A 12,630-nucleotide genomic window follows, 5' to 3' on the forward strand; every position below is an offset into this window, starting at 1 on the left:
ATTCAGAGGTTTACAGCTTACTGCTAAAACAAGCCTCATTTACACTAAGAGAATGATACGAATTGTTGTTCTCGAATAAGATTTAAATATTGAAATTTGAATTAAGAAAACATAAAAAATGTTATTCTTTATGAAATTTGGATGAATACCAGTTTTGGGCAAGCCTGTTGTTGTATCCCAACCATATTCATATGATCTGTGACAATTATTAATGTATTCACAAATGAATTTTTTGATTTTTGAAGCCACAAAGAGAGGAGCACTAACCTCATTCATGGCAGACTCTACTGCAGGATTTACCTACCAAGTTATTACTTATTGATAAAATAAATTGAATCAATTGAAGATGAAGTTTTATTGGAAGATTCAAGGTAGAGTAGATAACTGTTTTAATGAAGTTTGATAAGAAAGTGAGGGTTGACAAAATTATGCTTGGCTAAGAGTTGATTTTCCAGTATGTGTTCTGGTATGTGCTTTCAAATTACCTAATCTAGCACTTTTGAAGTCACAAAACTTGCAGCTGAAAGGTTTTTTTTCCAGTATGTGTTTTGATATGTGCTTTCAAATCACCTAACCTACCACTTTTAAAATCACAAAATTTGCAGCTGAAAGGTTTTTCTCCAGTATGTGTTCTTATATGTTTTTTCAAATTACCTAAATCAGAACTTTTGTAGTCACAAAACTTACAGCTAAAAGGTTTTTCCCCAGTGTGCGTTCTGATATGTTTTTTCAAATCACCTAACCTAGCACTTTTGAAGTCACAAAACTTGCAGCTGAAAGGTTTTTCTCCAGTATGTATTCTGATATGTGTTTTCAAACTACCTAACTCAGAACTTTTGTAGTCACAAAACTTACAGCTGAAAGGTTTTTCTCCAGTATGTGTTCTGATATGTGCTTTCAAATGACCTAACTGAGCACTTTTGTAGTCACAAAACTGGCAGCTGAAAGGTTTTTCTCCAGTATGTATTCTGATATGTGCTTTCAAATTACCTAATATAGCACATTTGAAGTCACAAAACTCGCAGCTGAATGGTTTTTCTCCAGTATGTGTTCTGATATGTGCTTTCAAATGACCTAACTGAGCACTTTTGTAGTCACAAAACTGGCAGCTGAAAGGTTTTTCTCCAGTATGTATTTTGATATGTGCTTTCAAATTAACTAATCTAGCACATTTGAAGTCACAAAACTCGCAGCTGAAAGGTTTTTCTCCAGTATGAGTTCTTGTATGTGCTTTCAAATCACCTAAACTAGCACTTTTAAAATCACAAAATTCGCAGCTGAAAGGTTTTTCTCCAGTATGTGATCTGATATGTTTTTTCAAACTACCTAACTCAGAACTTTTGTAGTCACAAAACTTACAGCTGAAAGGTTTTTCTCCAGTATGTGTTCTGATATGTTTTTTCAAATTACCTAACAGAGCACTTTTAAAAACACAAAATTCGCAGCTGAAAGGCTTTTCTCCAGTGTGTTTTCTAATGTGTATCTTCAAATTACTAAACTTTGGTGTTTTATAACTACAATGAGCACAGCTGTAGAGCTTGGTCTGTTTACCAGCCACAGATGACTCAGTGCACTTTTCCACTGGAGAGATTGAATGCTCATTCAGTCCACCCACTCCTGTTGCATAGTCTCGGCCAGATGTGCTGCAGTTTGTAGGCCACATCTCTGGTTCACTCTTCACTGCACTTCCTTCAGCCTCTTGATCGTCTGTAATGATTAATAATAACATAATTATTAAGTTACATGTATGCTAGGAACTGAGTTTTCTTTTATCACCTCCTATAGTAGATAGCTGTGTTTCAAGTCCTTCCAGCATATCTGATACAATATTATTAATTCCTAATTCTCATTAATAATGATCAATTCCATCTAAATACATATTTTTGTCTAGTGAATATTTTTTGTAATGATATGATATTGAATTGTCATGTTGTTACATAGAGACAGTGGTAAAAAGTTGAATTAATCAGAGGAAATTAATGAGATTGAAGAAGTTCAAATTTATAAAAAGTTGTAGGCAATCATCTTTAGATTGCAAGTAACCAGGTGAGGAATGGAATGTTGGTACAGGGAAAAACTCTTGGACCAAGTAAAGGACACAGGAGTTGGTTTGTCCAACTAACATACTTTGGGACACACAATAAGCTTCGGTTGAGGTGTGAGGTTATTTGAACCTTTGGATCTTCAAATCCGTCCCTTCAAAAACATAAACATCTTTAGATTGATATATGCGATTCTCTGGAATATTCTGAACACGTTACATCTAACACTCTACACATTTGTTCTGTACATGTGCATGGTTGAAATGTGGCAGACAGCCCATTCAGGAGTGGCATTTACACAGGAGTTCCACTCCCAAACATCGAACTACTTCATGTAAGGAGGCTGGCCACAATCTAATCGCCCAAACAAGGAGTGTAGACCCTGGTCAATCAACAATCGGTTAGTAATAGAATGCATCTCACCATATGCCTCCTCTTTGATGAAGATCATGTTGTAGCCAGGGATTAGATAATGTTGTTGGCTGCAATCATCTTCCACTGCAGCTGGTTGCTGGCTGCTATCATCCTCCTCCTCCTCCTCCTTTTTAACAGTAACTGTCGCCATCTGCAACACATACACATTCACAATCAATGGCAGGACTTTTATTATTATTATAGACTACATTATTCACAGTGGTTTATGAGGTCATTAATTTTAAATGACTAGCAGACTGTATTGTAGAGGAAGGGTGATTGTAACAGTTTTAGGGTGAATAGCTTTTTTATGATGTGAAATGAAAAGTGTAGTAATAAAATGTAGCATTCACCAAAAGTATATATTGCAATATTGTTTTGTTAAATAATTATATTATTCTATATTGTAAAAAACGTTTAGGCAAAGTTGTAGAGCTGGGAAAGGATAGCACTATCTGCTCTGTCGAATAGACAAGGATAGAAACATCAATTACTACCATTATAACGTGGACCTTACTAAAGCAGACTTGATTGTAGAAGAGTTGGAAAAATAGGGTGATTTTACAATACTGTTACCCATTTTGAAAAATTTATAAAACAGAAATTAAGATGCCACTAAACTGGTTAACTGGAATTTCACATAAAGATTCTTAATATGTTAAGGATGATTGTGGGCCTTTCTTTCATTTCAATTGATAACAGTCTTGAAGATAGAACACATTCATTCAATTTGTAATACAATGCCTACATATGATAAAATACTCAACCAAAACGTATTTCTATAGTAAAATATCACAAGTGGTTATATTTCTAATAGCAAGAAAATATAAAACTAAATTCAATCGATTTGAGCTTTTAACATCATTGCAGAGAACGGGTAACACTTTCCCCTAAATCGATGAAATATATAATCTGTGGAAAACATGTTTTCACTATGACTTATTGAGACATGAAAGACTCGAGTTGAAATAATTGGAACAGATCATTCAAAAACTGGTAACAGATTCTCTATAGAATGGAAAACAACAAAATCAAAAGACACAATAGTCAAAAGTGTTGTTGGAAGCCTACAGTGGAAATATGTATGGTACACAACAGTTAACAAGATTTTACTTGACAAGAAATTAAAAATAATCTTGAATACAGTTTATGAGCAAAAGGAAATGACTTTCAATAACTTTCAAACAGACACACTCCTCTCACCTGGTATGGACATAGATTCTGTTGATTGCAGCCTTCAAACGAATCCTCCAACCTTACTAATACTACTTTGGCAATTCTACCACCTGAAATACAAACAAACACATGAGATTCACTCCAGTGTTGTGGACAGAGTCAACACAAAATTAAAGGAATCAAGTGAATTGAATTATATTAAATGTAGTAGATTTGGATATTTTAGGTGAGTCAAGAGAAAAGGTCGGGAAGAGAACATAAGAAGAATGTAAAAGCTCAACGAGAGCCAGGATAGGAGGAGGAGGAGTAAGATGAGGTGGAGGAGGAGTAAGAGGAGGTGGAGGAGGATTATGTAGAGGGTGGATGAGGTGGAAAAGGAAGAGAAGGTACAAGAGAAGGAGGAGTAAGAGATAGACCAGGAGAGGACCAGGAGGAGGATGAGGAGATGGGAGAGGAGTAAGATGTTGATGAGAAGAAGAAAGATGAGAAAGCAGTGGAAAAAGAAGAAGTGGAAGAGTATGAGGTGGAAGATGATGAGGAGAAGGAGAAAGGATCAAAGGATGCAAAAGAGTACAAAGAGAAAATACAGAGTAAAATCCAAGAACTAAATCTATACACATTGTCATTTTGAAAATAGATTTAATAATGAAAATAAAGAAGTTGAAACCTCTAGAGAGCTCCAATTTCTTACACAAGTTCGTCGTTCTAAGTGTGGTTCACAATGAAATCACGTCTGTAAGTACTCCTCAACTTTTATCACGGTTTTCATTTAGAATTTTTGAATTCATTGAATGCTGATCAATAATTAAAATAACTGAGTACAGTGTCCTAGAAATTGTTAATTCCAGACAAATTATGAATTATAAAAATTGCATGGTTGCCTGTAAAGTCTACCGTAATGGCTGCCTGTAAAGGTAAAAAGGCGAAAGTTTTACGTGACAACGACTTTGAGTGGTAAAATAATTTTAATGTGAATATTCATTCGTATAGTAGGAAGAAGGATGAAATAATAGTAACAATTTAAAACATTTATTTATACAAAGAATTATATTTAAAACATTAATTTATACAAAGAATCTCGCACTGAATTTCATATTAACAAAATTTTATGTTTACCTTTACACATACATACGTATTTATATACAAATATACATACAATAACTTGCAATACATTTGCATACAATGAAACAGCGTTTACTGGCTGAGAAACGATTTATACTACTTTTGTGATTGAAAACTACCACAACATTGTGATTACTACAACATAACCTATTCACTTGTCTTAGTCATTTATTTCATCATGTTATATTATCAGTCTGAAATTATTTACCTTTGCTGTTTGAATTGTTGCGATGGACGAAACTACCCTCACATTATCACTACACAATCGTTTTATAATTAACTGGCAACGTGTGAACTTGTATGCAGGCGCCTAAGCGAAATAGAAGCGCAAGACATGAACCGGTGTGTATGCCTATCTCTCACAGTCTCTCTCTCTCTCGCTCTTAGGCGGGCTAACTGTGCTCGAGTGGAAGGGACGCGTGCCTTTCACTTTTTATGTCTGTCTCTCTCGCTCTTAGGCGGGCTAACCATGCCCGAGTGGAAGGGACGCGTGCCTCTCACTCGCTCTCATTGTGAGCGCATAACGTGAGCGGAGCGTAACGCAGTTTCTTGAAGTGTCACCCGGCAAACCAATTTATAAGACGTTGTCACGTCAAAATTTATTCCATGACATATCAAATCTATTGAATTCAGGATTGATCAATGAAAAATAAATAAATATTAGTTCTGATAGTTAACCTGGTTAGATAACTTGCATCATAGTAGATAGCTATGGAAAACATTGGTAATGAATAAGTGGCAACAATACGTTCCTATCATATCCACTGATTTCATAGGGTGAATGTCACAACAGTGTTTGCACACCCTACTGTCAGCTGCTCTTATTTCAGGAGATTTCTAAATGTTCATGAGACAGGCCCTGTGATTGGTGCAGTTGAAGGCTACTTGAAACACACAGCTGATGCAAATTCGAATGAACAATACAATACAAGTTGAATTATGAATTACAAATTACACATCAACAATGTTATCACTGTACTTACCACACAGTTCTCTTTCAATGGCTCTAGTCAACCTTGAATCTGATTTTCCACTCAATGAATTGTGCTCTGAGACTGGTGATTGGCTATCAGTCCCCTGGTCACATGTGGACATCTGCAATGGATTAGAATGGTTCCAGTTACCAAAAACATTCCAAAGTGGCTTCAATTATTGAAATCTCACAGAATGGATTACTAAATGAGAATCAATTTCAGTAGTGACATTAATCTATTGATCATGAGATAAATGATCAATTTCAGAGCTTCTGACATGACCTACCGACTGTTTTCAGGCAGCCGGGATCGACGACTTAATGTGTTCATCTAAAACATGAGAGTTGCTGAGGAAAATATCTTGTTTGGGCCGGGATTTGAGCCCAGGTCTCTAAATTATGAAGCCAGCATCTGATCCACTTGAATATAACCACACCTTCAGATCAGATGAATCTACTCCCATTCAGATCCTGGAGAATGATAAAATTTGCTAATTGGTAAAATGGTAAATTTGCTAGTTGGTAATTATGTACCATGATTTAGGGTGAACAAGTCTATTTGAATTATATGACATAATATTATTTAATCGACTCACATTTGACTGATCCTCATAGTCTAATTCAGCCTTAAAGGATAATTCAACGTCACTTCTGTCAATATCCATTGGACCATCCAGGAACGCCTCAATTTCTTCCTTGATCTGCAATCCATTGAAAATCTGCTCAAAAAAGTAAATAAAATTATTATATTTATCAGTAAATCTCCAATCAGAGAACACAGCGAACAGTGAACACTATGAGGGGTCGCAGAAAACCACAAAAAAATCTGGTGTGGCACACTCACACAACTTTCCTTGCTCATTGAACTGTAAGCCCCATTCTTAAAGGAGAATAATTTAGGGGAATAGCATAATGACGATTGGCAGCAACATATTTGAAACTACGATCAGACTACTGTATATGTGTATATATAATTTATTGTTTTCAGAGTACTTTTTCCTTTGTGTAAATTGTGAAATTCGATATTTTTTAAAATTCATCAAAACAGCTGTTCTACAGATGAAATATCTCGACTAACTTATGTGTTCTTTTTATGAACTGCTCTACCTACCTACCTCATGCATGAGAAGGAGGTTACAAAGTCCATTTCTCGAGGATGGGGTGAACCACCCATTAGTTCCCCAGAAAGGAGTTTCATGCCAGTTGATAGAGCTGATAAATAACTATACAGGGTATGAATTTGAAAAAAATCGGTCAAGTCATTTTTGAGAGAATCGTGAAAAACACGGTTTTTTAGTAATCATCCGCCATTTTTCCCAAGAATATTACTGAGCTCCTGCAATTTTCCCAGAAATGAGACTCATGTCAGTTGATAGGGCTCATGAATAAAGCTATCCATTAATAATAATAGCTATCCATTAATAATAATAGCTATCCATGGTATAAATGTGAAGAACATCGTTAAAGCCGTTTTCGAGAAAACTGAAAAACATGGTTTTTCAATGATTATCCGCCATTTTCCTCAAGAATATTAAGGAGCTCCTGCAATTTTCCCAAAAATGAGACTTATGTTAGTTGATAGGGCTTATAAATAGCTATCCATGGTATAAATTTGAAGAAAATTGTTAGAGCCGTTCTTGAGAAAACCGTGAAAAACATGTTTTTTTAGTAATTATCCGCCATCTTAAATTGAATTTTATTGAATTCCTTATTGTCGGATCCTCATGGTACCTTGAGTTTAAAATTTCAAGTCAATCGGTTGATTAGGAATGGAGTTATCGTGTTCACAGACACACACACCCACACAGACCATCACCCAAAAATCATGTTTTTGGATTCAGGGGACTTTGAAACGTATAGAAAATATGAAATTTGGGTACCTTAATTTTTTGGGAAAGCAATACTTTCATTACCTATAGTAATAGGGCAAGGAAAGTAAAAATGGAACGAATTGGGATATTTTGTCAAACTGGGACGAAGACAAACTAGGTCTTTTTTTTATCCAGCTTGTCACTTCACATACATGACAAGCTTGGTTTACCCCCGGCCGAAAAATTCTATCGACCAAAGGTTGACAACGTTTTCCAACTGGTCAAAGTGGCATCTTTCTACAGAGCTGTAGATGATTATTTTGTGAAGAATCATATTGTTGGTTGAATATTATGGACATTTTTTTTTATTCAACTATCAATCTCCAATAACTGGTCTAGCAGTCAACTGTTCGGTCAATAGAATTTTCCAGTTGAGTAGAGCCAGGATGATGATCATTAATAATATTAAAACTAACCTATAAAATAGATAATGCATATCGACCACATTCTCCAATCTGAGCATATTATATCTGAGCCTATAGGTAAATATCTTAGTTTTGATATTGATACAGTTGGATACTAGGAGGAGATTCAAGAAAAAATGATATTAACATTACGTTTCCAAAATTTGATTCCCAGAATATGATAAAATTTTCCAATATAAGAGTATTACTAAAACTAATAATAACTCCTATAATGAACACTTCTAATAGGCCTTTTTACTTTGTTTGTTACTACAAACTAAGAGGAATACAGGTTCAGTGCTGCCAAAAAATGATAGATGATGTAAAATAGGAATAGACCCAGTTTGTCTTTCACTATTCCACTTTGGGGACGTCCGTTAAAACTGACCATTTTTTGGTGAGTGGAGTTTTCAGGGCTGGCAGAATTCCAGCGACCCCCTAAGACTATCACAGTATTGAAGATTATTGAATGTTATTGCTAGAAATACAAATTATTGTAAAGCTTACTGTGATAATAGATTGAATATTATAAAAGACGGATTGCATTAATGATTTACCTCTTACCTGTCATTTGAAAAATATAACCTACTGCTTTAATTTTAAAGAATAAGTTTTGACTCTTTTACACTGAATAAAACAAGTCAAGACTTGGACAAAATATCCCTCTTGCAAAATGTTGATGTTTTCATGCATGCTCACTTGACTGTTTAACCCTCAATTACACGCATAGCGTACCGCACTTCTGCATATTCGTTCTTTTAAGGTGGCTTCAATAGCTACCATTTTCCAGTGCTTCCACGTTTTCTTTCATCATACCTTTCCGTTGTAGATGACAGTGTTGGTGGGAGTCTGGGGGCATTTCTTCAGTGTGCAGCTGACTGTTGAAGTGGGAAGACCTCATTTTTAAGATAAATAAACTTTTCGCCCCACTTGGATGTAATGAGCTGATTTTCGTGCGTCATATGGAGGCCGAAAATGATTGTTTTCTGACCAGGCCGGTAAAAGTTTTACGGCCCTAGGGCTGTAAAATAACCTTGAAGTCAGCTGATTCTAATTTGATGTGAACGTGTTTACAAAATGGTTTATGAAACGGAATCAGTTTATGCTTCTAGAATTGAATAAGTATTATGCAATAAGATACTATCATTTTATTTGGATGAATAAAATACAGATAAGATATATATTATAAACTATTCAAATTCGATTTTCAGAGTAGGATAGAACTTCTAACCTAAACTTCCCAAGTCAACAACAACAAGCATTGTTGAGGTTGACGTTGACATTCAGATTGGCCATATTTCAAGTGTGCTAAAACAGCTGATCAAAAAACTTTTCATTATTTGTGTTTATTATTCAAGAATCAAAACATTTTTAATAATATCATCTTATTGTCATTTGGAAGAATAAAAAGTATAAACTCAACCTCTTATATAATTGAACATAATCTTTTAGGTTATTTAGACAAATCAGAATAAAAAATAAAAATACTTGGACAATTTCCTTATATTCAGATAACCTCAGATTTGCTAGAGCTATGACCTTCCTGTTTTGCTTTCGGAAGTGCCTAATAAACAATTGTTCTCATATTTATATTGTTTATTTTTCTGTGTGGCGAAAAATAACGTTCTCACCATGGGCAAAAATGTTTTTCCGGCTCTCAATCTTTTCTAGTCCTCGGCCTACGGCCTCGGACTTGAAAACCGATTTCGAGTCGGAAAAGTCCCATTTTCGGCCCTAGGTGCGAAATATACTATTACAATTGCACTCAATAATCTTCTCTTTTTATTATATTATACTTTTTAAATGTTATTTACCTTTAATGCTGAAGTTGATGACCACTTTTCCTTAAATACTAATGGCCTATTATTATTTTGTATTTTCATAGAAGCTTGTTTTCTCTGCTAAACCAACAATATTATATTTCACCAATATACAATTTTCTCAATTTCTATTTAAATAATTATTGTGAATAAATAATATCGTATCAAAAAAGTTTTTCTCATTTTCATCATCCATGTACAGCTCAAATTCTATGAAATAAGTTTGTGAAAGGTTTGAAAACACACAATTTGCATAATAGCGGTACTCAGTGCCGCGCGCGTGGAATATTAGAAGGCGCCTAGCGTGTAGTTGAGGGTTAATACAATTAAAATTTTTGCTCAGATTGGATACATGGGCTACTTAGATATTTTGTCCAAGTTCAAACTTGTTTTATCTAGTATAAACTTGTGTTAGGTTTAGGTACAACATTATTAGTGTGATATTGGTGATGGTGAGATGACCAGTTTCAATAGTTTTGATCATTACATTGTCCAGAGCCATCTTGTTGAACTTTGTGTTTCAAGAGTTCATTATTGTACTTAGGGGAGCAGGAGAATTGCCGACATACTGCTGGTCAAAAATGTGGTCAATGGTTGATTGAAATCAACATGTTTTTACAGATCTATTAAACATGTTCTAATCTAATGAATATCATGTAATGTAGCAAAGTAGCAATTGCTTAATGCTCTAAAACCTTAATTTATTCATTTATTTATTTCATTGACAATCACAAATCATAAAAACACAAATGACAATTGACAATGACTCAGTCGAATTTTTACAAATCATAATATATAATATGATTGGGAGAAGACAACAGACATTTTTTATATTAACATGAGATAGTAATGGTTTATTGGAAAAGGCCTTACTGAGTTTTAGGTTATATACGTCTATTTTGATTTAATGCTTGTATAATTTTCAAGTAGGCTACTTACTTCCGACTCCATTTAGTATTTTATATTTAAATTGATATTTGATTAAAATAAAATAAACTACCAGAGACAAAAAAATACTAAAATACCAATTAGCTACATTTGATAAAAATGGCAACTTGGCAAGATGCAACACCACAGAACAGAATATGAATAGAAAGGTATCTTCCAATCTAGACATGCATTTTACATGACACCAAGACTAACTTGAGTGCAACGAGACTGCGCCATCTTTGTAAAAATTAAGTTTTCCGCTAATTTCAAAACATTCAAATCCAAGAATATTGCTACTACTTCTTGTTCTCATATTTCTAAAACATACGGTACCATGAAATCACTTGAAATGAATCAATTTAAATCAATACCATAATGATTATCTAATAATAATTCTTGTAATATTATAAAGGTATAATGTTGATTAATTCAGTGATTGGAAAAACTTTTATGAATAATTCTGATACAGTAAAAGCTATTTTTCGACAAGGTGACACAGCTGGATAGCTGGTGTAATAGAACAGAGGCAACTTATTTGGAAGTAAGTATTCCTTTATAATTTGAATTAATTCAATAATTTATCAACAAGAATGGTTGAAATATTGCACTCACCTTTATAGAAATACGATTGGACCTTGAAAAAATAAACCATAAAATTTTTAAAATGAACCTATTCAAAATATCAAGAATGTAGTGGGGTACCTACAGAGCAACAAATCGGATATTGCAGGTTGCAGACAAATCCATCTCGGTCTTACCACAAAGAAATAAATATCTAACATTTATTTCACTTCGTGTTTGTAATAGGAATGAGAGTAAACACGACATAAGTATTTAATACCTTAAGGAAGTTTGAACATTAATTTTGAAAAATCTAGAAGGAAAATTGAAATTTGGGCTTCCAGGTGCACGAGATTGATATTTTTAGAATCTATGTTCAAAATTAGGAGATCTAAATCATTCCCGTTTTTTCAGTATGCAATCCACAAGTTGACATGTTTTGATGCAAACAAACAAACACACGAACAAACACAACCCTACTTTCTCTCATTATATAGATACTATTATAGTCATGGTCTCTTTATAGACCTTGATTATATTATTTTATAATATGTAAAATAGACGTATACACTATTCTGGTAGAATGTAAACTGTATGTCCAGTCTTCATTTTCAACAAAATAGCATGCATTTATTCCACATGCCATTATATAATTCAAAATAATATATTCTCTATTATTTAATATAGTTGTTTACTTTGTGAAACTTAATGTACACATTTTATATATATCTAGTTGGACTAAAAATGGGTATAAAAGAACCAACGAGAGACGAACAATCTAATAATGATTTGTTATATTTAGAGTTAATTGAATTAAGTAACATTCTTTAGCACCAAACAATATAAATTTTGCACAATGGAATTCCATAGTTATTAGTAAGTACATGAATTTACTTCATGTTTACGAAAACATGTTTCCACAAAGTGGTCTGAGCACAATGATGAAGCCTTTGTTGGAGTTCATTTGTCACACTTCATTTTTCCAATCCATTTTTTGCATAATTCAGGATTAGATAACGGAAATCTGCAACAAAATAAAATTGTTATGAATTGTGCTATTTATAATTCACTAGCGAAGCACCCGTACTTTGAACAAGGATGAGTAGCACACTGACAGACACCATTGGATTTTTTGTATAATAGTACACATCATATACTATAGATAAACTATTGAGCTATGATGTCCCATATCTATGCAAATAATTTATTTGAAAATATAGGTACTCACTTGAAGAAGGATCTGTTGTGGTCTTTGGACCGCCGATCATCATCTAATCTTCAGTCAACTTCATTAATAGTATCTGTAATACAAATATA

At 33.8% G+C, this 12,630-nt stretch overlaps 1 protein-coding gene and 1 long non-coding RNA gene across 4 annotated transcripts; both read right to left on the reverse strand.

Moving 5' to 3' along the window:
• Positions 1–236: 236 nt before the first annotated feature.
• On the reverse strand, positions 237–10,915 carry LOC111043949 (gastrula zinc finger protein XlCGF57.1-like). 3 transcript variants are annotated; one of them, XM_039436305.1, is made up of 6 exons: positions 10,762–10,915; positions 6,324–6,446; positions 5,738–5,849; positions 3,660–3,742; positions 2,466–2,607; positions 237–1,707 (listed from the first exon to the last, which is right to left on the reverse strand). In XM_039436305.1, exons 1-6 carry the CDS (start codon positions 10,771–10,773, stop codon positions 506–508), a joined length of 1,674 nt encoding a protein of 557 aa, XP_039292239.1. In that variant the 5' UTR covers positions 10,774–10,915; the 3' UTR covers positions 237–505. The 3 variants fall into 3 exon arrangements, with proteins under 3 accessions (XP_039292239.1, XP_039292238.1, XP_039292240.1); XM_039436304.1 differs by having other exon boundaries at positions 6,324–6,449; positions 10,762–10,899; XM_039436306.1 differs by lacking the exons at positions 6,324–6,446; positions 10,762–10,915 and adding an exon at positions 6,015–6,257.
• A 1,282-nt stretch (positions 10,916–12,197) lies between these two features.
• On the reverse strand, positions 12,198–12,577 carry LOC120353275. The gene is made up of 2 exons (XR_005572268.1): positions 12,542–12,577; positions 12,198–12,337 (listed from the first exon to the last, which is right to left on the reverse strand). It is a non-coding gene; the product is annotated as an uncharacterized LOC120353275 (long non-coding RNA).
• Between the last annotated feature and the right edge of the window lie 53 nt (positions 12,578–12,630).

The sequence above is a fragment of the Nilaparvata lugens genome, chromosome 10 (genome assembly GCF_014356525.2).
Source record: "Nilaparvata lugens isolate BPH chromosome 10, ASM1435652v1, whole genome shotgun sequence".
Classification (NCBI taxonomy): domain Eukaryota; kingdom Metazoa; phylum Arthropoda; class Insecta; order Hemiptera; family Delphacidae; genus Nilaparvata; species Nilaparvata lugens.

Coding starts and splice junctions, on each gene's coding strand:
- LOC111043949 (XM_039436304.1), bottom strand. Junction 3,743..5,737: donor CATTGAAAGAGAACTGTGTG/GTAAGTACAGTG, acceptor TTTGTATTTCAG/GTGGTAGAATTGCCAAAGTA. Junction 2,608..3,659: donor AGAATCTATGTCCATACCAG/GTGAGAGGAGTG, acceptor TATGTGTTGCAG/ATGGCGACAGTTACTGTTAA.